Source organism: Torulaspora globosa, chromosome 1, assembly GCF_014133895.1.
Source record: "Torulaspora globosa chromosome 1, complete sequence".
Lineage (NCBI taxonomy): Eukaryota > Fungi > Ascomycota > Saccharomycetes > Saccharomycetales > Saccharomycetaceae > Torulaspora > Torulaspora globosa.
This window is the reverse complement of record NC_050727.1, coordinates 1,214,975-1,238,342: the sequence shown is the minus strand read 5'-3', so window position 1 is coordinate 1,238,342 and position 23,368 is coordinate 1,214,975. Positions and strand designations below refer to the sequence as shown.

At 48.9% G+C, this 23,368-nt stretch overlaps 16 protein-coding genes across 16 annotated transcripts; 7 read left to right on the top strand and 9 right to left on the bottom strand.

The window, feature by feature from the left end:
• Positions 1–2: 2 nt before the first annotated feature.
• On the bottom strand, positions 3–2,090 carry HG536_0A06890 (uncharacterized protein; the record flags this gene model as incomplete). Its single annotated transcript, XM_037281654.1, has 1 exon — positions 3–2,090. The coding sequence occupies one exon, from the start codon at positions 2,088–2,090 to the stop codon at positions 3–5; it is 2,088 nt and encodes a 695-aa protein (XP_037137549.1).
• A 315-nt stretch (positions 2,091–2,405) lies between these two features.
• Positions 2,406–4,127, bottom strand: NPL4 (nuclear protein localization protein 4; the record flags this gene model as incomplete). Its single annotated transcript, XM_037281653.1, has 1 exon — positions 2,406–4,127. The coding sequence occupies one exon, from the start codon at positions 4,125–4,127 to the stop codon at positions 2,406–2,408; it is 1,722 nt and encodes a 573-aa protein (XP_037137548.1).
• A 153-nt stretch (positions 4,128–4,280) lies between these two features.
• On the top strand, positions 4,281–4,892 carry SEC66 (Sec63 complex subunit SEC66; the record flags this gene model as incomplete). Its single annotated transcript, XM_037281652.1, has 1 exon — positions 4,281–4,892. One exon carries the CDS (start codon positions 4,281–4,283, stop codon positions 4,890–4,892), a length of 612 nt encoding a protein of 203 aa, XP_037137547.1.
• Positions 4,893–4,944: 52 nt separating this feature from the next.
• HG536_0A06860 (uncharacterized protein) lies at positions 4,945–7,023 on the bottom strand (the record flags this gene model as incomplete). Its single annotated transcript, XM_037281651.1, has 1 exon — positions 4,945–7,023. One exon carries the CDS (start codon positions 7,021–7,023, stop codon positions 4,945–4,947), a length of 2,079 nt encoding a protein of 692 aa, XP_037137546.1.
• A 263-nt stretch (positions 7,024–7,286) lies between these two features.
• On the bottom strand, positions 7,287–8,609 carry UMP1 (Ump1p; the record flags this gene model as incomplete). Its single annotated transcript, XM_037281650.1, has 1 exon — positions 7,287–8,609. The coding sequence occupies one exon, from the start codon at positions 8,607–8,609 to the stop codon at positions 7,287–7,289; it is 1,323 nt and encodes a 440-aa protein (XP_037137545.1).
• Positions 8,610–8,989: 380 nt separating this feature from the next.
• On the top strand, positions 8,990–10,942 carry MSD1 (aspartate--tRNA ligase MSD1; the record flags this gene model as incomplete). Its single annotated transcript, XM_037281649.1, has 1 exon — positions 8,990–10,942. One exon carries the CDS (start codon positions 8,990–8,992, stop codon positions 10,940–10,942), a length of 1,953 nt encoding a protein of 650 aa, XP_037137544.1.
• A 253-nt stretch (positions 10,943–11,195) lies between these two features.
• ECM31 (3-methyl-2-oxobutanoate hydroxymethyltransferase) lies at positions 11,196–12,170 on the top strand (the record flags this gene model as incomplete). The annotated part of the gene is made up of 1 exon (XM_037281648.1): positions 11,196–12,170. One exon carries the CDS (start codon positions 11,196–11,198, stop codon positions 12,168–12,170), a length of 975 nt encoding a protein of 324 aa, XP_037137543.1.
• A 14-nt stretch (positions 12,171–12,184) lies between these two features.
• FMP30 (N-acetylphosphatidylethanolamine-hydrolyzing phospholipase D) lies at positions 12,185–13,588 on the bottom strand (the record flags this gene model as incomplete). Its single annotated transcript, XM_037281647.1, has 1 exon — positions 12,185–13,588. One exon carries the CDS (start codon positions 13,586–13,588, stop codon positions 12,185–12,187), a length of 1,404 nt encoding a protein of 467 aa, XP_037137542.1.
• A 1,171-nt stretch (positions 13,589–14,759) lies between these two features.
• Positions 14,760–16,139, top strand: ELP4 (Elongator subunit ELP4; the record flags this gene model as incomplete). The annotated part of the gene is made up of 1 exon (XM_037281646.1): positions 14,760–16,139. The coding sequence occupies one exon, from the start codon at positions 14,760–14,762 to the stop codon at positions 16,137–16,139; it is 1,380 nt and encodes a 459-aa protein (XP_037137541.1).
• A 455-nt stretch (positions 16,140–16,594) lies between these two features.
• Positions 16,595–17,887, top strand: ATG21 (Atg21p; the record flags this gene model as incomplete). The annotated part of the gene is made up of 1 exon (XM_037281645.1): positions 16,595–17,887. The coding sequence occupies one exon, from the start codon at positions 16,595–16,597 to the stop codon at positions 17,885–17,887; it is 1,293 nt and encodes a 430-aa protein (XP_037137540.1).
• A 27-nt stretch (positions 17,888–17,914) lies between these two features.
• On the bottom strand, positions 17,915–18,451 carry INA17 (Ina17p; the record flags this gene model as incomplete). Its single annotated transcript, XM_037281644.1, has 1 exon — positions 17,915–18,451. One exon carries the CDS (start codon positions 18,449–18,451, stop codon positions 17,915–17,917), a length of 537 nt encoding a protein of 178 aa, XP_037137539.1.
• A 260-nt stretch (positions 18,452–18,711) lies between these two features.
• MGR2 (Mgr2p) lies at positions 18,712–19,068 on the bottom strand (the record flags this gene model as incomplete). Its single annotated transcript, XM_037281643.1, has 1 exon — positions 18,712–19,068. The coding sequence occupies one exon, from the start codon at positions 19,066–19,068 to the stop codon at positions 18,712–18,714; it is 357 nt and encodes a 118-aa protein (XP_037137538.1).
• Positions 19,069–19,241: 173 nt separating this feature from the next.
• MSY1 (tyrosine--tRNA ligase MSY1) lies at positions 19,242–20,627 on the top strand (the record flags this gene model as incomplete). The annotated part of the gene is made up of 1 exon (XM_037281642.1): positions 19,242–20,627. The coding sequence occupies one exon, from the start codon at positions 19,242–19,244 to the stop codon at positions 20,625–20,627; it is 1,386 nt and encodes a 461-aa protein (XP_037137537.1).
• A 62-nt stretch (positions 20,628–20,689) lies between these two features.
• ERI1 (Eri1p) lies at positions 20,690–20,893 on the bottom strand (the record flags this gene model as incomplete). Its single annotated transcript, XM_037281641.1, has 1 exon — positions 20,690–20,893. The coding sequence occupies one exon, from the start codon at positions 20,891–20,893 to the stop codon at positions 20,690–20,692; it is 204 nt and encodes a 67-aa protein (XP_037137536.1).
• A 429-nt stretch (positions 20,894–21,322) lies between these two features.
• On the bottom strand, positions 21,323–22,150 carry HG536_0A06750 (bZIP transcription factor; the record flags this gene model as incomplete). Its single annotated transcript, XM_037281640.1, has 1 exon — positions 21,323–22,150. One exon carries the CDS (start codon positions 22,148–22,150, stop codon positions 21,323–21,325), a length of 828 nt encoding a protein of 275 aa, XP_037137535.1.
• A 152-nt stretch (positions 22,151–22,302) lies between these two features.
• Positions 22,303–23,346, top strand: PNG1 (peptide-N4-(N-acetyl-beta-glucosaminyl)asparagine amidase; the record flags this gene model as incomplete). Its single annotated transcript, XM_037281639.1, has 1 exon — positions 22,303–23,346. One exon carries the CDS (start codon positions 22,303–22,305, stop codon positions 23,344–23,346), a length of 1,044 nt encoding a protein of 347 aa, XP_037137534.1.
• Between the last annotated feature and the right edge of the window lie 22 nt (positions 23,347–23,368).

Genomic DNA, 23,368 nt, shown 5'->3' with positions numbered 1-23,368 from the left:
AACTAATCCAATTCGACATCGCCTTCGGCATCCTCCTTAGATTCATTCTTCTTAGATTCGGCTTCGGCTTTTCTTTGAGCCGCAAGCTTTTCAGACAATTCAGCCATCTTAGCGGCCTCGTTCTTAGCTCTTGCAGCTTGCTTTTTCTCTTCCTCCTTGGCGAGGTATCTGCCTCTGATAATGTTACCTAGAGATGCGAGTTCTTCGTACTTGGCAATGTATTTACCCTTAGTGGAGTCATAACCTTCGTCGTATAGCCAGTCCTCAGCTTTAGCCAACAAGTCTTGAAGCTTGGTCTTTTCAGCATCGGAAGCAAATTCAGCGTATTCTTCGTCAAGTTTACCACGCAAATTGTAAATGTATTCTTCCAAAGCATTCTTACGGTCTTCTGTTTCAGCAACCAACTTATCTTGTGCATACATCTCGTTCTCTTGCTCGATCAAAGCGTTCAATTCCTTGGTGCTCAAAGCAAAAGTGTGAGGGGTAATGGTTAGAGTGTCCTTCTTGACAGTCTTGGTAACTTCCTTGTATTCTGGTTCAGCATCCTCTGGCGCATCCTCTGGCAAAGGAATCTCTTCCTTAACGGTGATGTCCTCCAAAGTATAAGCGTCTTCAACAGTGTGCAAACCGGAAGGATCGCATCTTAGCTTCAATTTAACTGGAACAGAAGTCTCACCTTCAGGTACTTGGACACCGGAAATCTCCCATTTGGCGATGTGGACGGGAGTGTTTTCTGGTAGCTCATCCTTGTTAGTGTACTTAGCTTCCATAACAAAGTCACCGGTACGATGCAACGTAATTAGCTTAGTAGATGGGAAGGCAGAGCCAGCTGGGAAAACTTCCAAATGGTCTTCATCTTCAACCTGCTTATCCCAATAGTATGAAACGGAGTATGGGTGAATATCTTCGAACTTGAATGGTCTAACTCTCAAAGTTGGGGAGTGGATAGCACAGATGAAAGCGGCACCTTTAGCAATAGTTTCATCCTGGTTCATAGTAGTAGACAATGGCTTACCGAATGCCTTGGAGATGGAGTTCTTCAAAGTTGGGATACGGGTAGTACCACCAATGATTTCGACAAAATCGACCTCTTCGGCAGTCAACTTAGCTTGTGCTAGAGCTTTGGTGACTGGCTCTGTGACACGCTCCAAGAGTGGGGCGACCAACTCTTCCAACTCCTCACGGGTTAATTGAGAAGAGCAGTCAATGTCGTTCATGACAGATTCGACAGAGAATGGAGCGGCAGTGTTTGCAGATAGCACTTTCTTCAGTTTCTCAGCAGCCGTCAAGACTCTGTTGTAGGCCTTGGCGTTCTCGTGAATGTCGATCTTGTACTTCGTCTTGAACTCGGCAGCAAAGTGCTCAGTGATAGCGCGGTCAAAGTTTCTACCACCAAAGTGTTTGTCGTAAGCGGTACCCAAGACCTTGGCCTCGCCTTTCTTGAACGCGATGATGGAGCAAGTGTAAGTGGAGTGACCGATATCGACGAAAGCGACGTATCTTGGTTTCTCATCGCCCTCTGGCAAGTCGGTCTTGAACACACCATAAGAGACGGCAGCTGCGGTGACATCGTTGACGATTCTCACTGGGTTCAACCCGGCAATTCTGGCCGCATCTGCAATGTTGTAGCGTTGCTCCTCGGTGTACCAAGTAGGAACAGCAAGGCACACATCGGTGATCGGAGCCTTAATCTCCTCCTTAACAGTATTCTTCACCTTGTCGATGAACATAGCAGCAAGTTGGGTACCGGAGAACACCTTCGTCTCACCAGCAAGTTTCACCTCGGCACCAACCTTGCCGTCCTCCAACTTAACCAATTTGGTGGTAAAGTACTTAGATTCCTCTTCGAAGTCCCTGTCAGAGTATCCCAAACCAACAATTCTCTTCAAGTTTTCCACAGTGTTTTTCACATTCGATGCCTGCTTGGTCTTACCGGCTTCACCAAGAAATCTGTTCTTAGGACCAAACCCAACCAAAGAGGGGGTCGAACGGTTCGAAACCTCATTGACCACAATGTCAATACCTCTATTTCTTGCAACTGCCAACACAGAGTTGTTGTTACCTAGATCCAAACCAAATGGAGTACTCATTTTCCTCGTTTCGATGTGCTATCTTTTCCGTCGGCGAACCTCCTCAAACTAATGCCGTCAGGTATATATGTACTACCTTATATATATCCTGTAGGACCCTCCGTGATGGACAATACCTGTTGCTTGCTATGCCACTATGCTACCAATCGCACGCCCAGAGTTCGTCGAAGTTCATCAACTTTCGATCAAAAATTTTCTTCCGCCGTGTGACGTGATCTCGAATCTTCTAGAAAAATTTTAAATTTTGTCACGTGATTGCTGTCACGGGCGGGTAACCGCAACTGAACGCTGGAATAGTACCAATTCATGGTAGTGCTAGCTCTGTTGAAGGATCATGACGAGCGTTTGCCAGCCGGGCGATGAGGTCAGCAGCAGCATTGAATGCTCGTAGTCATTGGTAGTTGCCGCGGCGACGAGCAGCGCCCATTCTTGTGAGGACAGCACTTCAAGCGAGTGTACGTAGAGAAGCAGCTGGAAATTCGATATCTTGTCGTGTAGTGTTTTGAGGTCGTTGCCGCTGGCGGCAGGCAGCAAGTAGCGTTTCAGTTCGTGGTAATCCTGCGACCGGCCCATTGCCTGGCGGTTAGCCCAGGGAAATCCGGCAGCGGTGGCGAAAAGAGGCTTGTTCTCAGCGGCGTCCTTGGGGAAACCGTGAGTAAGCGATACCAGCAGATAGTCGACGGGGAACGCTGGCTTGGCGTTCTCCTTGACTGTCAGACCGTACTCGTTTTGCTTCATGTAGAAAATTTCCGGTACGTATCTCTCAGACGTTGTATCATTGATGTAAGCCATGGAAGGATGCGTGCAACCACTGATCATGTCAGCTTCGACAAGGGCCTCCGCGCTCGTGGAGACCTGGTAGGATGCGATGTCGATCTCACTCTCGAGATTACCAGACACAACGCAGGTGACGAATTTAGACGAGAAGACACCCTGCTCGCTGAACTTGCTCACGTTCGGGTGTCTCACCTGGTGCTTGGCGGCCATGATTATTTCCAGCGATGACAGAAAGAAAGAATCCTTGTGTCTTTTACACAACACTGAACCATCGCCGAACCCCGCGTCACTTAAATCAGTGAAGATCAGCCCTATCCTTTGTAGACCCATCTGCTCGGCAAGCGAGTCGATCTTCTGCATCTCTTGCGACATCTGTTCGACGTCTAGGGTTAGGCCATCCTGTTCGTCGTGCTGAGCGGGCTCAAAGATGCCCTCCACGACAGCCTTGGTCCCCAAAGGCGTTGCATCGTACTCCTGGTATGCCCCATACAGGTAGCCAAATCTCTGGGTACCAGTTTCTCTCCATGCTTGGATGAACTCGTTGATGATATCGCTACGCTGGAACTCGACATGATCGACCATTCTAAACTCCTGCTGCTGCAAAGTGATGGCTGACGGCTGGCACTTGGAGCATATTCCGCGCGGCCAGGGCAGGTGGCCGTTATGACAGTTCCTGTCGATCTTGAAGTTGGACTGCGACAGTGGGGCGATATAAGAGCTGCCGTTGGCCTTATTGGTATGCTCATTCAGCTGCTTTAAGTACGAATGGAACGATATGTGCTTGATGTTGCGCTCTTTGTGGTATTCCTTGTCCCAAGGTGGCAACGGTGAACAGTACTCGCACATTGCGCGATCCCCATGCTTACACAAACTGGATCTCTTACGTGGTATCAGACCGTCCTTCTTCTCCAATGCCTCATCAACTGGCAGCTCCTTCACGCTAAGTGGCTCAGGAGTACCACCACTTACTTGCACAGACCGGGAAGCACTGTCTACCTTTGCGGACTCTTCAGCTGGCTTTTCCTGGTACGCCACGTAGACTATGTCACCGTGTTTCAATCCCAGATCACTGACAGAACGGTCAAGAAGACCTGCCACTGGCTGCTTTGCTTCCCCTTGCCTCTCACCGACAGTTAAGGTCTCCATGTCTACCTGCGGACCTAGACTGGGCACCAATTTCTCAATAACGCTGCCAAAAGACTCTCCTTCTTGACAACTGATCCTTTGCATCCCATTCCTGGTTCTGAATCTAACAATCATTGCACTGTATGCTGATCTCTTGGGATACAGTGGTTGAAGTCGCTATGTCAGTGTCCTTTATATAGTAGACGGCACTCGCGCCTTGAAGCTAAGCTATAAGATGACACTTTAACGAATATCTTCACTAAGAACCAATCGAAAGCGTCATCTAGCATGTCCTTCAACGGATCTAGCGGTGGGAACAGTACGTTCTTTGAGGCTGAAGAACATGTCGAGACCAAAGTGGTGCCGGTGTACACTCCTCTCATCTACGGTGCGGTTTTAATCGTATATTTGATGATATTTGCATCTCAGTACAGGAAGAGACGGATCAAGGCATTGACGGAGCTACCTTCTATCTTTGACGAGAACGATGCCAGAGAGCTGTATTTCCAGGTTAAGCAGTTGGGTGAGGAACAGTCGGTTCACGAAAAAGTGATGAAAGCAGTGCTGCTGAATAGAGGAGCTGAAGCTATTAGACGGTCGTTCAAATTGAAGGAACTGGAGCCCCAGATTGACATACTCTATAAGAATGGGTCAATTGGCGAAGAGTACTGGCAGCGGTACCAAAATGAAGTGAAACTTACAGAGGTTGAGTTTAAAGAAGCGTTGCAAGAGGCAGAAAACCTGCAGCCAGGTTGGTCGCAACTGTTCGTCGCTGTTTGCAAAGAGATCTGCTTCAATCAAGCGCTTTCTAGACGCTACAACTCGATCTTCAAGCGCAAGGAAGTTTGCATCAAGGAGTGGGAGTTGAAGCTTAACGATGACGGCAGATTGATTCAATAGTTATGCATACTTATCATTAAGTCGTAATGTACATACATCAATAGCTCACAGGTTAGTCAGCTCTGTGCTTTCTTCCCTTTTTCTTGCTGACGACTTGGAATTCCCAGTCATCCTCGTTGCCCTCGGGCAAGGCGAGCGCTTCGCTCCAGGTCAACGGATCTTTGACCAATTTCTCACATTCGACACGTCTCTTGATGAACTCAGTGGCAAAACGTCTGCCGTCCATCGTGCTGCTGTTGGAGTAGATCGTGTCGGCGATAATCTCCTTTGCCTCTGGGCCAGCGGGTAAACTTAGGAGGACCTCCAAGACGCTCTTAGCCTCGACGCTAGGATTCAGTTTCATTTGGGACTTACACCATCTCAAGAAGTCCTGACGAACGGAAATCGAGTTGTTACCTGGATAGGCGACAGGTGCATTGTATTTGGCTTTGAGACTTGGAATACTAGTAGAGGAACCGATCTGTCTGTTTACGGTACCTCCGACGGCTCTCAGTTTGTCAGGATTGATATACGACTTGGGCTGGTTGACAACTTTCTGTTGGTTGTTGTTGGAGTGATTAGACTTGGCGGAGATTGTAATCCAATCGTTGCCGCTGTCTGCATGTATCGTGCCCGCCGCACTGGTTGCTTGGCGTCTTGCCTTCTCGCGTTGGGCATTTTCCCACAATTTGGCTTGCTCTTTCAGGAAGCTTGGATCACTGAATTCATCAGGGGTTTCATCCTTGACCGCCGCATTTGCCTTCTTGTTGCCTGGCGTTGTAGTTTTCGATTTTGTGGCCTTCAGATCAACAGCAACAGGTGGTGGAGCGGGTTTGTTGGCCCAAGTAAGCACAGATTTCATTTCCTTTTGAGCTTTCTCCTCCTTCAAAACCTGTTCTTGCAGCTGGAGAGCAGCTGCTTGCTCTAGGCGCTGACGTTCTTGTTGCTTCTTGGCCAATTCCTGCTCTTCCCTTCTTTGCAATTCGGGAATCGAGATCTTTGGTGTCTCCATGACGCCAGCCTTCTTTGCCCAAGGCGCCATTGGCGTCTTTGGTGCTGAACTCTCAGAACCAGTTTCAATGTGAACAGCCTCCGTGGAACCGCTCTCCTCTGTTTTGGAATCAAATTTCTGGCTTTTGGTTTTCTGCTTCTGTTGTTTCTTGAGTTTACGTAGTTCCTCCTTGCGCTTCTGCTCTTCCTCCAGTCTCTGCTGTTCTTCCAGCAATTTCCTGGCCATTTCCTCGGCCTTTCTCTGACGTTTAAGCTCCGGATCCTCGGCTTTCACAGGTTCAGTTCCAGCGGTAGAAGGATCCGTAGCCTGCTCTTGTTGCACAGCGGGTGCAGGCACCAGCTCTGCCTGGCCGCTTGGAACGGTGGTGTCAATCTTGACTTCCGGCTGCAGCTTCTCCAAATTCTTCTTGCTCACGGGGATCTGAACTACCACCTCGCGGTACCGGCCACCGTCGCTGTCCTCCAAGCCCAAAATCTGGTCATGGGTGAAGTCCGTGCTTTCGACTCTTGCCACTGGAGCCTGTTTTGCGACAGGCTGTTGCCGCAACAGGGACATGTCGATGCCGGGCCCCGCCACAACAGCAGCGCTATTCATGGACGCGAGAACCCGGTCGAAAGCCAAGAAAGGATCCTGGAAATCGTTGACCTTGGCAATCAACTCGCCCAGCGTGATGAAGCTGTCGTTAATCCCAAACGGCTCGAACGACGTGCCCACCCTCGAGATTTGCAAGCTCTGCTGGAAATACCCGGAAGCGTACCACTGAGACATGCTGTTCGACGCGAACGGACCCTGGATCTGGCCCTGCGTGTCGACGTATCGCCACTGCGATTCCGGCGCCGCCGGAAACGACCCAAACCCGTGGCCCATGCCCGCCTGATGCAGCGGCACAGCTCCCGCCACCTTTGCTGACCCTCCCAGCATCGACGGCGTCCCCAACTGCGACGGGTACGGCGACGACGACCCCGACTCATGCAATCCGACATCGCCGCCAACACCGCTCCGCCAGCCGCGCGCTGACCCAAACTGCGTCCCAATGGCCTCCGCTAGCGGCGTTCCACGGCCCGATCCATCAATCTTCAAGTTCTGGAACTGGTAATCCATCCCGTTCAGCGGGCCCTGATACGCTGATTGATAGTTCATCGCTCAATCTCAGTCTGCCACACCTGAACTGCCCCAAACGGCAAATCGCCAATACTAAACCGCCTTATAAACCCGTTTTTTCCACACCAACTCTGTCGATCTCACAATTTTCCACCCAAGCAGAGTACGCAATAAAAAATTTTCTAGGTCACGTGCCCACACTAGTAATCTGGTTCACTATGTAAAGAGAGCGAGCTTCGAGGCCTGGAGCCCTGGATTGCAGCCGGTATATAGTAGCGGTGTAGTCGGCGTATGCAGCGCGATCAGATGCCGGTGCTGCGCTCGATGCTGGCGTGGACGTCGTCGCCAAGTACGTTCCCGCTACGCAGTCCCGTGCCAGGGTACACGTCTTCCCAGTCGACGGACGCCTCCTTGTTGAGCAGGATGTCGCGGTGCAGCGCTGTCTGGTTGAGCGGGTTGAAGTCTGTGCGGTCCACTATTTCGAGCTGCATGACGCGCTTCATGGGCTCCGCGATCCCGAAGATCTGTCGGTACTGTTCGAGCTGGCGGCTCCTCTGGGTCTGCTCCCAGTTCTGCACACGCGTCTCCAGCGGGTGTCTGTCGCTGAGCTGCGACGATAGCGGCACTGCTCCTCCCTCCTGTCTGCGGAACGTGTCGGGGAGCGCACTTAGGGCGTTGGAACTGGTCTCCTGGTGGTCGGCGGTCGAGACGCTGCTCTTGTAGTTGGACGAGGGGGCGATATTCATCGTAGCGGTTCGATCAAGCGGGATCTTTGTGGTTGCTTCGCTGCAAGAGTGGTCGTCAGAGGCCCAGGTGGCCATTTGCCACCTTATAGCGCGTATAAGCGTGGTCACGTGACCGGAAATTCCAATGAGCCCATCGGGCTCTAAGAGCAGGTTAAGACGGCGATTGGCAGCGATTGGCAGATCCTGGGGCGCTGTGTGTCGCTGTGGATGTTCCGGATCAAGGCTAAGGTGCCCACGCTGCGGGAGGGCCGGGGGCTGGCGACGGCAGCGAAGTTCTCGCCGCATGGCAGGCGACTGGCGGTGGTTCAAGGGACAGTGGTGCTGGTGTTCGAGGTGGAAGAGTTGGAAGAGCCCTTGGTGGTGCGTACGTCGCATGTGAGGCCGGTCTCGGATGTCTGCTGGTCGCCGGACGGGCAATGCATCGCTACGGCGTCCGATGACTTCACTATTGAGATAACGCATCTGGCGTACGGGCCGCTGCACCGGCTGGTGGGCCATACTGCGCCGGTGGTGTCGCTGTGCTTCAACGAGAAGGGGAATCTGCTGTTTTCGTCGTCGATGGACGAGAGTATCAAGATCTGGGACGTTCTGAACGGGGCAGTGATGAGAACGATCGCTGCTCATTCGGAAGCGGTGGTGTCGATCGACATCCCGGCGGATGACTCGTCGATCGTGTGCTCGGGGTCGTACGATGGACTGATCAGGGTGTTCGACACCTCTACGGGCCACTGTCTCAAGACGTTGACCTACGACAAGGACTGGAAAAGCGAGAACGGTGTGGTGCCGATCTCGCAGGTGAAGTGCTCCCGCAACGGGAAGTTTCTGCTGGTCAAGTCGCTGGACGGGATCGTTAAGCTGTGGGATTGCGTTCGAGGGCATGTAGTGAGGACGTTCAAGGCGGAACCGGCGCTAGTGCGCCGGTTGCAACACTCGTGTGGCATGGACATTCTGTACCCGGCAGACGGGGCGCCGCCTGTCGTGGTGAGCGGGTACGAGGGCGGGCAGCTCTACTGCTGGAGCTCGGTGAATAAGGAGCTGCTGCAGGTGGTGGACGGCGAGCAGTTCCGCGAGAGCCCGATAATGAGCGTACACTGTTCGGATAATCTGATGTGTGCTCTGGCGCTGAACGGCGACTGCAGCATCTGGGAGTGGAGCCGGTAGCACTGGTTCTTTTCATTTATGATACCTGTAAATGTACTTATATACTGAGCGAAGTTGAACCGTCTTCAATTAATTGGCTCGAGACTAGCAGTAGGTAAATGATGCTGGGTAAAAGCGTGCGGTTGGTCCACACGATCGGCAGGCTTTTGAAGGATCTGCCACCGTCGGAATCCACCCTTGGCAAGTTCCGGTTCGAGAAGGACGTTGTTTCCATTAAAGAGTTGGCTAAGTTGAGTGAAGGTGCAATTGTGAATGTTAACGGGTGGATCGACAAGAAGCCCGTTAAAGTGGGTAAGAAGTTATCATTCTGCACTCTGCGTGATACGGCTGGCAACAAGATTCAGCTGGTTGACTCAGAGTTGTTGCTTAAAGGAGCGAATGTAGAAGATGCTGTTCAAGTTAAAGGATCTGTTATGCCAAAAAGACAATCTACCAATGACGACGCTGCTGGTTTTGAGATCAAACTGACCTCTATCACAACCTTAAATCCATCCAACAAGAAGCCGTCGCAATTGCAAGACTTCAAGAGTGACGGAATTTATCCACCAGAGTTTCGATTCCTTCAACTGAGACTGCCCAAATACCAGAACTTGCTGAAGAAGAGATACGAGATTACAAAAAGCGTCAGAAAATGTCTCGAGGACTACAATTTTACAGAGATAGAGACCCCCATTCTCTTCAAGTCAACCCCAGAGGGTGCGCGAGAGTTTCTAGTGCCCACTAGAAAGACTGCGGACGGCAACAAGAAACCAACGTTCTATGCGCTACCGCAGAGTCCACAGCAATATAAGCAACTATTAATGGCAAGCGGCGTTCATCGCTACTTCCAGCTGGCTCGATGCTTCAGAGATGAAGACCTGAGGGCAGACAGGCAACCGGAGTTCACCCAAATTGACATGGAGATGGCGTTTGCAGACGGAGAAGATGTCATGAGAGTTGTCCAAGATCTTGTCACCGCAACGTGGAACCACTTCTCATCTAATGGTGATCTTCTGACGTTAGACAACCGTGGCAAGTTGGTATCGGCTAAAGAACATAGCATCAAGCGCATAAGTTACAAACAGGCTATGACTGAGTATGGTATCGATAAACCGGATCTGAGAGCTCCGGATTTAAAGATCAGAGATCTGTCCGAATTTAAGGCATTTGGTTATATAAACAAGGATTTCCCTGTGTTTGAAGTTCTGATATTGAAAAACGCGTTTGATCCCAAGAGTGACGGGTGCAATAGATGGTCTTTCCTGAGCAACCCGGATAACTACAACTCAAGAGTTCCAATCGTTGTGCCAATAAAGGATAACGGGGATGAGACTTCATGGTTCGAGAAATTTCTACCGATCACCGCTTTTGAGAATCCCAAATTGGTCACCAAGTTCCTGAACCTGAAAAAAGGTGACATAGTGTGTGGTTCTACTAGACAGCATGCCCGTCACTTGTTTGAGAATCCGACACCTCTGGGGCGCTTGCGCCAATTGGTACTGCAAAATCCGGCTGGAAAGGAGCTCTATCAGCAAACGAGTAAGGACGTCGTCTCGTGGATAACTGATTTTCCACTGTTCTCACCAGTGGAAATCTCTTCCGATAAGAAACTTGCATACCCACAGTACGAAACACATGCTATTACGTCCACTCACCACCCCTTCACGATGGTACGTCATTCTGATTACCAAAATCTGAGGGAAAAGCCTTTGCAATGTCTGGGCCAGCATTATGATCTTGTTGTGAGCGGTGTCGAGATTGGAGGTGGTTCAACGAGGGTTCACGACCCTGCTTTACAAGACTTCATCTTTGAAGACATACTGAACATCAACAATGCCCATGAATTATTCGGTCACTTATTGAATGCATTTGAGATGGGGACGCCTCCACACGCGGGCTTCGCCATCGGATTCGACAGAATGTGTGCGATGCTTTGTGGCAGCGAGAGCATTCGTGATGTCATCGCTTTTCCTAAGAGCGTCACCGGTTCTGACTTAGTAGTCGGAAGTCCAACTGCAGTTGCACCAGATGTTCTCAAGGCGTATAATGTCGACTATGCTAAAAGTGGATGAAGTTTAAGACTTGTAAAAAGCGAGGGCATTGAGACCTTCAAAGAGCTGATTGCTTTCATGAAGCTCAACAGCTAACCATAGGCTACTCATGGTTAATGGTTCAGCCAAGTGATTCTGTGATAAGGTCATGTAAGTAACGTTCATATATTAAGCCTTTTAACTTAGGTTTAAAGTTATGCGAAGATCGAAAAGGAGCCCTCTAGGCATCTCGCTCGTCACCGGCCATGAACGAGGTTTCTGAAGAAGGCCATTGATGAGCATGGTGGTACCAGGGATAAAGCCATTGATAAGCCAGGCATTGAGAGTTCGTGGTAGGTCGTGCTACTCGGTACAGGCAGGAAGAGAGTTCAAAGCCAACACGATTCATGACATTCATGAGAAATATTGCAGAGGAGCTCCTCTAAGTATGTGTACCGCTTACGACTATATTACGGCCAATTGGGTCCATGATTCGAACTGTGATATGCTGCTTGTCGGAGACTCTTTGTCGATGACTTCACTTGGATACGAGTCTACTACAGATCTACCTTTCGAAGAATTCAAGTATCATCTACGGTCCGTTTGCAGAGCTCGTGGCCCAGCACTGATTGTGGCAGATATGCCCTATGGTAGTTTTGAAGCCAGCTTGGAACAAGGTATTTCAAATTCGATTGAGGTCATGAAATTGAGCAGCAGAGTGACATCTCTAAAGTTCGAAGTTGGTCTGCATACGAAGGATCAATACACATTGAATCTAGTCAGGGAGCTGACCTCTAGAGGCATACCAGTAGTTGGACATATTGGTCTCACTCCACAGAAGGTCCATTCGCTGGGCGGGTACAAAGTCCAAGGCAATAAGAGCCTTAACGAGATGATAGAACTTCAAGAAACCGCTATGATGCTGCAGAAAGCTGGATGCTGGTCATTGGTTCTTGAGTGCGTACCTCATAAGCTAGCTCAATATCTCACATCCCAACTTTCCATTCCGACGATTGGTATCGGTGCCGGAAGCGGTACAAGCGGCCAAGTTCTTGTGATAAGCGATCTTCTTGGTATGCAGGGTTCTAACGTTCCTAAATTTGTTAAGCAATACACCAACCTGCATGAGGAAGCAGTAAGAGCTATCAAAGGCTACAATGCGGAGGTTCAAGAAAAGAACTTCCCAAATCAAGATCTGCATACGTTCAAAATCAAAGAAAGCTTGTGGAAGAATTTCATGGAGGAGATAGAAGATCAACCTCGTCATTAATATAACTTGAATACTTACTGGAACTTTTCAGTTTTACCCAACTCAGGACAATAGCATCTTCCCCTAATTGCCTTCCATTCGGCGAGCATCTCGAGTCGCTCCTTTGGCTCTCGGAAGTATTCACCGCTTAAAACGAATGTACCCCAATGAACTCCTAGTGCATGACGGGCCTCCAGATCGTTCATAATCTTTATAAGCTCTCTTGGATTTATATGACGCGGTCTCTGGTGCCATTCAGGGCAATACTGCCCACAAGGCAACAACGCCAGTCTGCAGCCTCCTCCAAAGCGAGTTTTGATTCTAGTGTAAAGGTCCTTCACATAGCCAGTATCGCCCGCATGAAATAAAATTGGCTTTCCATGGTGACTCAAGAGAAACGAGCACCACAAAGAGCGATTTGTATCCATCAGCGACCTTCCTGACCAGTGCATTGCCGGGGTACTGGAAATGTGATATTTTTGCCCATTTTTATCTAGTTCACACGTTTCCCACCAGGACAATTCGATGAAGTTCTTAACTTTATGCTCATCCATGAAATACTTCATGCCCTTCGGCACAATCCATAGCGGATGGCCGTCCTTCCAATATTCCAAACTTTTCAGATCGAGATGGTCAGGATGATTATGAGACACCAAGATAATATCGGGAGTGGGGACCTCATGGATCTGACATGGCATCTCCGTGATTCGCTTGGGACCAAGCGTCTCATGCAAAAGAAAATCGGTGAAAAGTGGGTCCGTAAGTATCTTCAAATCGTTGTAGACAATAAGGTTGCACGATTGCCCCAGCCATGTATTGAACAAAGTCGATTCTTCCTTAAGCGGCTGATCTAAGATAGACACAGCTTCTGGAGAATTATTGTCTAATATTCTGTGCTTGAGTGGCTCTGAGACATCTTTGAATCCTGGCACCTCGCGATCGAAGACCCACTGCGGCTTATGAACGGGCATTAGCTGCTGCATCTGCAGCCTGTCGACTGGTATACCTCCTCTGTTCCTTTGAAACAGTTCAACAAATCGATTGCAGAAGAACTCGTAGACCGTTTGGATTCGGTACTCATCAAAGGGGTTCTCATACCTTCCCAACACTTGCAGAGGCGAGTACTTGATCAAGGTTCCCTCGTAGTTTTCATCCAACCGCTCTACACTGTACAGCTTCTTTCGGCGCTCATCTATCTCGTTGGAAGCGCAAGCAGATACGTATAACGCATAACCAGTATACGGAATAAGCACAGTCAAAAGAGCTCCGACAACATAGTGTCTAGATGGCTCAAAATCATCTCTCTTCTTCCTTTTTGCAAACCCGTTGAACCTTCTGGTGCCTTGGACCAGTTCATGACGAAAGAAGGCTGTATGTCGTCCAATTGAACACCGGCTATATCGAAACAGGATGGAATTCCTTATTGTGCGGGCATGCATCGGTGATTAAACTCTTGAGCCCCGAATCCATGTGGAATCCGCTCGCAAGCGACTGAATTTGCCCACAAAACGAATCCTGCAAGGCTCCAGGTAGTTCGAACCTGTGTAATGAGTAACTGGCTTGTCGGACTGGGTGCTACGACAGCACCTTAGATCTATACGAGAAAGGCCTAAGATTCGATATATTAACCAACATCAACCTGTTAACTGCCGGGTAAGCCAGTAATTACAGACCAGACGATGCTATCCCATAATAAAAGTGATCGTCAGCATCCTTATCTGAGATCTACGTCTGTGGTCTCTCGTTGCTTCTCAGTGGCATCTGCAATTGGGCTTTATTCTTGTATTTCCATCTTGAAGACCGTGATACCCAGCACCAAAGCGGCAAATCGAATATCCTGCAATCAGACTTGGGCAGACCGGGAACCTCTAGAGCAGCCCTGTGATTCCCTTAGCCTTTGTTTGGCTTTTTGTATGTGTTTATTAGTCTCCAGGCCAGAGGCGAGTCTCTCTTCAAAGACTGCCACTATGTAAACGCTCGGAGATCTGGTCGCAGGCCTGGATGAAGCTCAGGAGCTAGTCGATAGCGAGCTGACGAAGTTGCTCGTGGATCAGAGGTTCAAATAGTCTCGAGCCACTCTCTCAGGGATCTCTCAGTATGAGATGCTATAGCCGCCGAAGGTAGAGACCGATAGCAGATCAGCCCGTATCCTCAAGTGGAACGCTGAACATCTGTTTGGCACTGGGTTGGATATGGAAGCCTCTGGTGGCAAGAGACCAGATAAGATTTGATCGGTTCTTCGATAACTTGGCCACGAACAACCAATCGGCCACGTAATGAGGAATACTGATGATTTCTCCATGACCACTGCAGAAAAAGCTCAATGGCATAGCCAAGTCAGGCGGGAGATTATAGGTATGAATGTCTAGAGACAGTGTGGCAAGGAAGAGAGCTGTTCTGTATGCTGGCTAGGACTGTGTGAGTGATCTTCGAAGCAATGCTTTGATCGAGCTCCTAGCTCTCAAGATGGCTTGCATAGCGATTCTCTTATTGACTATGGCTTCGCGCTTTTCTACTTATGATGGGCTATATAGCTCATCGGAAGTTCTCTAATTGTAGCGATTCCTAGAAGCTGCAAAGTGAAAAGAAAGAAGATCGATATCCAGTGCTATGTCGTTCAGGAAGCGTGGAGAAGTTATAAACGGTGGAAACCCCGGAATACGAGCAGTCCGACAGGTGCTGCCCAATGCTACGCCAAGAGATGGGACCGCAGCTAGAACATCTTTTATGGCTGGAAGGCCACTTGCGAGAGGCGAGGTGAGGTCGCCGGCTCTTAGTGATCGAATGCAGAGGTTGAGTGTTAGGGACCGGGAGATCTCAGCAAAGCCTGGAGAAGCTTCGGAAAACGGTCTCGATGCAGGTCACCAGGGTGTGAGACCCTCACCGAGTAGTTCCCATCAGACGACTTCGACTGGCTCTTCTCATCTGGATAAGGTTCTGGGCCACGCCGGACTGCCTTTGGGGAACTCCCTACTTGTTGAAGAGATGGGTACAACCGATTTCAGCTCGGTGCTCTCAAAGTTATTTGCAGCGCAAGGTATCGCCCATAATCGGGTTGAGAGCGCTGCAGGTATCGGTAACACCCATTTACTTGTCCTGTCGATCGACCAGAATTTCGCCAAAGAACTCCCGGGTGTATACAGGGGCTCTCGTAAAGAGGTTAAGAAGTCCAAGATTGCGGAGGAGGAATCTAAAGTCACCGTTCAGAATCTGACTGGAAAGACCAATCCAACAAGATACAAGGACCTGAAAATAGCTTGGAGATATAAGCTGGCCGATGAGGGCGATGATGCGGATAAACCCAGCAACACACAGGCTGAAGATGAGAATAAACTCTACAGTAACCAATTCGACATCACGACGCGATTAATGCCAGCTCCTACTGCATCAGAGATCACTTTCGTTTCTCCTTTGCAGCCTCCTCAGACTGTCTTGGCCCAGCTAGAACAAGTAATAAAGAAAAATGATAGAAAACTGGTTAGAATCATCTGGCCATCATTGCTTCACCCAGCTATGTATCCTCCAAGCATGTTCTCGATGGCCAAGATAATGCCATTGTTGCATGGTGTTAGATCATTGGTGAAGAAATACGAGAACAGATGTGTTATGTTCTCTTCTCTGTCCTCTGATATGGTCGACGAAACTTTGATCTTTCAAATTGAGAACTCATTTGATTCTGTCATGAAGTTGGAGCCTTTTGGTCAGGAAATGATACAGTTTCTTGAAAAGGCATACAAGTCACAGCCGAACAAAGTTCAGCAAGGTCTTCTGCACATCGCAAAGCTGCCGGTCTTTAGCGACAGAGGTGAAATGCATGTTATCAACTCAAGCTATGCGTTCAAGAACAGTAAGCGAAAGTTTGAGATCGAAGAATGGGGCATTCCTGTAGAAGACGTAGATGAGCCAAATGAGAATACGGTGTCGATGCAGGCACGCACTGGGGCCGCAGAGGAACTATCTAAGCAAACAAGCGTTGCATTGGATTTTTAACTCACGTTTGCAACCCAAGATCATTTTGACGCAATTCGGAATATCTTTGACTACTGTTAACTGTGATGACACGGCCCAAGAGGCCACGTCTTGTATCGCGAAAGGTTTGTTAAATCATGCCTCCGGTGCTATGGATTGACGTGGTAGGGCAGTCTAGTTGTACGCTTTGTCGTCTCCAAGAGGTTGCTACTGACTACCAGCTGAAGCGTTATCCGTTAGCTCCGAACACGGTGGCCACCCCGAATTAACACATGAGTCAGAGCAGAAGATTCAGCTTGAGACCGGCAATGGACGCGGTTCCATCTAGCAGGCTTTGTGTAGTACTTGTTCACGTGTAGCTCATCTATACAGGTTTAGTTATTCGTAATCCATCGCTTGTGTAAATCACTTCCTTATCTCAAGCAATTACTAGAAGAACGAAGGGAAGACTGGTCTAAACATCTGGCACAACAACTATGAAAGTTCTGCGGTTCAATCAGGACGCTTCCTGCTGTGTGGTAAGTGCGGCCGCTCATCAAGTGAATATTTACAACTGTGATCCCTTTGGAAAATGCTTTGAATTGAATGATAGGACTGAGAACGATGGTCACGAAACCTCAGCACAGTACGATACGGCCAAGCAGCGATCAATTCCAACAGTAGACAGGGGATTCATCATAGAGATGCTGTTTTCAACCAGCCTTGTTGCTATCGCAGATAGGAGCCGAGGCTCATCGAACGGTAGGAAACTAAAGATTGTAAATACCAAGAGGAATTCCACTATATGTGAGTTATCCTTTCCGCATGAGATCGTCGATGTGGTCATGAACCGAAAGAGGATGTGCATTTTACTGGAGAGCGATCAGATATACGTCTATGATATTTCATGTATGAAGCCTTTGGAAACGATTGATCTATGGGAAGACCACTTCAAAAAAGCTGTCAAGGAAAGCAGGAAGCCATCAGCGGGCAGAGTCCTGAACGATGCCAGTCGAAGGAGGAATTCGTGGGGACACAGAATGAGGCCTCGAATGGCACTAAGTGGTGATGACAGAAGCATCTTGTGCTACACATCATACAGCGCAACGAAAAGCAATCCTGAATCGTATCTTTTGCATGACGTTGTTGTGTATGACGCCCTTAATGTTGCTCCCGTTAATTACCTGAACTCAATTCACAAGGGAAATATCTCTTCATTGGCAGTGAGCCATGACGGAAAACTGATAGCGACAGCGTCGGACAAAGGTACGATTATCAGAGTAGTTGCAACAGGGGTGGATTCCGAGTACGATTCTACGAGGCCGTTGCTACATGAATTTAGGAGAGGCTCGAGACCTTGCAATCTGTACCAGCTGGTTTTCAACAGAAACACCACGCTACTTGCATGTGTTGGAGATACTGATACGATTCATATTTTTGGCTTGAACAGCACAGACGGCAACGGGATCCCAAATGAGGGCGGAGAAGACGAGCGTTTGCTTGCCAATAGCAACTCAGATACTCTGCGTGACGTTGTAGGTTCTGGCGAATCACCCAAGCAATTGGCAACCTTCTTATCAAGACATTTGAAGGCTTCCATCCCGAATCAGCACCTGCGTCGCGATTCTGCACATATCAAAGTCCGCGTTGATTACGACTACTGCGTAGGCTTCCCAGAAGAATTCCCGAACCAAGTCTACGTCGCTTCCAGTGACGGGACGTTTAAAGTTTACACAATACCATCAACCCCGGGCGAGTGTGTCCTGAGTAAAACGAGTTCCTTTACTTAAAATCCTACTTAGACGCCTAATTGCACTTCAGAAGAACCAACGTCTAAACCATGGTCTGGCGCAAGAATCCTCCCTCTCCTGACCGATTTCTTCATCCTTTTGCGCCAGGAGAGCGTTCAGCTCAGTTTCGAGCTCTTCCACACGTCTGGCATAATCGATCTCTTTCTCCTCGTACTCGAGTCGCCACCACACATAATGACACGCAAGGTACACTGTCGAGCTCATTACCAGGAATATCCAGAAAGGTCTGGTGAACCTTCTTAGCGGCGATTGGCGCAGCAACTGCTCTTCTCTGTCGAATTTCCTCAGCATTTCGAGCTCATTCTTGGTATTTAGCTCGCTAGTTCGTTCATCGATCAATCTTTTTATAAGCTCCGGTTCAACACCCTTCAGAGAGTCCAGTTTCGTCAGATCTTCGAGCGTCTGTATGTCTTTCCTATTCACGTAGCTAACGGTACTCGTTGTACTGAAGCCCGACACAAGCAAGCGACTGCAACGTCTAGCAACAGGCCTGTAAAGCACTTTGCCAGCTGCAGAACGCCTTGCGGTCAGCGAAAAGGACATGATGCAACACCAGCAACGTGCTTGTCGCTGTCAATTGTTCCAGCTTCGAATAGATCGAACTCTCTACCTCGCTAAATACTCAGACAGCCTAAAAAGATAATATTTCCCATCAATCCAGATACCCACTGGCATGCCCTCCAAATCGAGTCCAGAGGCTTCAAACACAGATGAGCCACGTTGGGGCCCTTGCCTTGAAGATGCGATGACTATTGACAAGTTTACATAGCGTGAACAAAGACTACTCCAGACGCCTCAGCGACTCAATCCTTCCGCTCCTGATACAACCCATATTTGGCACGTACTTTCCAGGCTTCAAACCTGGCTCTCTGCTGCAAATCCCTGAGTTGCTGGATGTTCAGACCTCTTTCGTCTGCTCCTTCGCTCCTTATGATAGACCCAATCGACATGAAGAGACCAAATGTGGCTGCCGACCCGGCAATATACTTGCCCAACGTTCTCACAAACCCGTCAGGGCCGGGCCCCTGCGTGATGATGGCAAACCCACCAAACAATATACCTGTGCAAACACCGACTGCGGAACCCATCATAAGGCCCATCTTAAACTTGTCCCAATTCGATGGCTGTTGCTGTAAGTAAACCTGCTGTACTGGTGGCATTGTTGCTGCTATCTGAATGGACTAGACGATCAAACCTGGACCTTGAAGCTGTTCGATTGTTAGTACAACAGTAATATGAACAAAATTTTTCAATTTGCCTGGGTCTTTAATGGAAGAGCTACTATCACAGTAACCAGCTGTTATCGCAGGTTGATCCAATTGAGTTCCCTGGGATGTCGATTGCTGCTCGGCGGGCTGCCAGAAGGCTCTTCAGCTGCGCTGGAGGCGGAGGAAGAGATTTGCTGGATGAATTGAAACTGAGAGGGCTGATAAGCCAGGTGTCGCAACCGGAACGACTATTGCATGAGAAACTGGCAGATGGTCAGAAACTTCATCTGTATTGCGGTGCGGATCCCACTGCTCGGTCGCTGCATCTGGGGAACATTGTGCCATTGATGGTAATGCTGAATTTCTACGTTAGAGGCCATGACGTAGTGGCTCTGGTTGGTGGTGCTACTGGAAGAGTAGGAGATCCCAGCGGTAGGAAGACCGAACGTGATGTTATGGAAGAGAGAACGAGGATTGACAACATAGCTCGCATCAAGGTGCAATTGTCGCGGTTCTTCCGCAATGGGCTGGAGTACTATAGTTCAAGACGGGGAAAGCACAAAGAAGTTGCCTCTGGAAAGCTACGAGTGCTGGATAATTACAGCTGGTGGAAGGACGTGGGAATGCTTGATTTCCTGTCGCGGTACGGCAGACATATAAGGATCCAGTCGATGCTGGCTCGAGAGTCGGTCTCTGCCAGGCTGGACTCTGCAGAGGGACTGGGATTCAATGAGTTCACCTACCAGATCCTGCAGGCGTACGATTTCTATCACATGTACCGGGAGGATGGAGTCTCAGTGCAGGTCGGAGGTAACGACCAATGGGGGAATATCACAGCAGGGATCGATCTGATAAGTCGAGCGGATCCCGGGGCAGCCAGAGCGCCTGCCTTTGGAGTGACGACGCCACTGCTAACTACGGCGTCTGGCGAAAAATTTGGCAAGAGTGCGGGAAATGCAGTGTTCATAGACCCTGAGCTTAATACCAATTTCGATATCTTCCAGTTCTTTTACAACACGGCGGATGCAGACGTGGCAAGATTCCTGAAGATGTTCACGTTTCTGCCAAGCGAAGAGATAGATGCGGCGGTGTCGAAACATATGCAGTCACCCCATTTGCGCAAAGGTCAGACTCTTTTAGCCAGAGAAGTGACAGATCTTTTGCATGGATCCGGTTCTGGCGAAAATGCCCAGGCGCTTTCAGACATTGTTTTTGGGGAATTTGCCGATTACAATTCCATAGCCTGCGAAAGACTCATCGAGATGTTCTCCCAAGCCAAGATGCTCCACCACGCAAGTACAACGGCATCATTGACCGATCTGGTAGCCGAATTAAGCAAGACTTCAAAATCAGGTGCGAGAAGGATCTTGAAGCAGGGAGGTGTTTATCTGGGGCCCGCCAGAACGAAGGTCACCGAAGACACTATTTGCTGGGCTCCTTATCTGATCGACAATCGAGCGCTACTAATAAGAATCGGCAAGCAAAAGTGCTTTCTTGTCAAAATGGCCTAGTGCCCATTCCTTCATGCATATAACACAATATAGACTAAATAATCTGTAAATAGCGTCCTCCATCACCTCTTGATGTTCCTGAACATTTCGAACGCAGACCATGCCCTCACAACCCACAACCAGAGCATCACCGGGCACAGTAAGAGCCAGCACCAGTAGTAAAGTAAGGTGCTGTCATCCCTGGCGTAGAGAAAGCTACTTAAGATCAAACCCAGAATCCCATAAGTGCCCCCCAAGACGCAATATGCTACGTTTCTTTGTTCCATATGATCTTCATGTTCAGATAGTGAAGGTGAGGTGGACAATGCTTAAGCGGGCGGTCTATGAGATGAACCAATATGAAGTGAAATGTGAGTCAAAGTAAGCCGAGGTATCTCTTCCAATTGGATAATACGAGCTAGAATCTTGCAATGCCAGCTGGCCATTAACAGCTCTCAGCCCTTGTAGCTTAGCGATCAGAGCTGAAAGTGAATAGGCATTTCTACGAAGTCAAGATCAAAACTTGCACTGCTGAAAGTATTAAATATGCAATTCCTCCGAACCAGACGAATTGCATGTAAGAGAAGACCCCTGTACATCTTGTCGCAGCCTTCTCTCTTTCTGATTTACAACAAAAATCTCAAGTTTCCATCTAGAACAATACATAGCATTGATGGCTGGTTTAATCTGGGACGAGGATTTCGGACCGAACAGTTTCACCTATCAGCTTGGGAAGCTTCTACCGCTTGATCTATCACAGCCTTCGGATACGCTGCCCCATGACCATGGCAAACCTCGCGGCCCTTGAGGCTTTGCATAACAGCTTGGATATCGAAATCCCTGTGTGCTAGGAGATTATGAAGGTAGTCCCATGCTGCTGCAACCGGTAGAATTTCTGTCCCGGCGTCATCGACATAGCGCTCTTTAATCACTTTAAACTCTCCATGCACCTCTTTAGAGATCAACTCATCATAAAACTCTTTTGGGGTCGGAAATGTGTAGGTCTGCGATGCATTGTCACAAAGTCCCCCGTTGTGACATCCATAGCTCTGCTGCAGGCGCTGTTCCTTGAGGATCATGATCTTTTCGCTTAGCTCCTTCCGATTCTCTTCGCTTTCCTTCAGCTTTTCTTCCAATTCCTTTAATCTGGCCTCTCTTCTCTCCCTGAATGCCTTCTGGGCTGCTCTATTCTGTGCTCTCTTCCTTTCCTTGGCATCCCATTCTGCCTGCTCGCTATTCGATGAGTCCTGCGAAGCTGCAGGGCTCACCTGGCTATCCTTCTTGACCTCTACTGCACCATGGGAAGCATCAAATGCGGGAAAGTCCATGAAGAAAGCCTCTCGAATGCTGCTTTCATAGCCAGGGTCTTGGAAGAGCTTATCGTCGCTGCTGAAATCAGCCTGTCGAAGGCTGCTGTCGTCCTTGTTTTCGCCTCTCTGTTCGTCAAGCACTCCTAACATCTCAGGATGGTCACACAGTCTCTCTAGCAATGCTTTTCCATGTTTCGCTGTACAGTTGATCTTATCAAGTGTGATTGACTTCATCTATTTCTTGCCACACCATCGTTGGCAGACGACAACGGGAAGAAGAGGGCTCAAATACTGATCCTCGAGCTGCTTTCCGTCTGGCATCCAGCTGAGAGCCAGGTTGAGTTTGTCGGTTGCTGTGTTGCAAGTTGGGAGGATTCTGTAAAGGTATGAATGACACCTCAGGATCGGTATATGAGAAAGTGGCCAAGATGTTTCTTAAACGCTACAAGGAGCTAATTGTGGGCAAATTCAGACAAGCTTCAGATGATCAGCGATACGCGAGACTGCTGCAGTCGTGCCCTTACGCCAGGGAATTGCAAAACTCAGCTAATAGACTGTGTGTCATTTACGAAAATGCAGCGTGGCACTCAGTAGTGCTCGAGACGCTTAATCTCGACCTGATTTATGCCAATGTCGATGCCATGCCTAGAGAATCCGAAGAGCAATATGCTGATAACCTAGTCAAGGAGTTACTGAGATACTTCAAGCAAGAGTTCTTCGAGTGGGTTAACAGCCCCAGTTGTGATAAATGCGGAGAAAACGATCAGACGTCCATGGGTGGCACCAGGCCGAACTCTGAAGAAGCCCAGTTCGAGTGCTGGGTCGTGGAACAATATAAATGCAATCGGTGCGGCACGGTCACTCGGTTCCCGCGTTACAACGATCCCATCAAGCTACTCGATTTCCGCAAGGGTCGCTGTGGCGAATGGTGCAACCTGTTTACGCTTATATTGAAATCCTTTGGCCTGGAGGCCCGCTATGTGCAGAACCAGGAGGATCATGTGTGGTGTGAATATTACTCGCAGCATCTGAGGCGATGGGTTCACGTAGACTCATGTGAGCAATCTTTTGACCAGCCGTACATCTATTCCAAGAACTGGAACAAAAGCATGAGCTATTGCATAGCCTTTTCCCATGACACTGTGATTGACGTCAGCAAGAGATACATTCTACAAAATGCACTACCGAGGAATCAGATCAGTGAAGATGACCTTCAGTTCATGTGCTCTTTCCTCACGAAAAAGCTGAGATCTAGGCTTGATGATGAGACTATTTATCAGTTGGCAAACAGAGATCAATTGGAACAACTAGAGTGGTATCCCAACAAGACGCAGAGACAGCCAGCAAAAACTCAAGAGGGTCCTGGTAGGCAGAGTGGGTCTGCAGCATGGAAGGCGCAGAGAGGAGAGGATGGTAAACGATATGAATGAACTTATTTACTGTGTATTCACG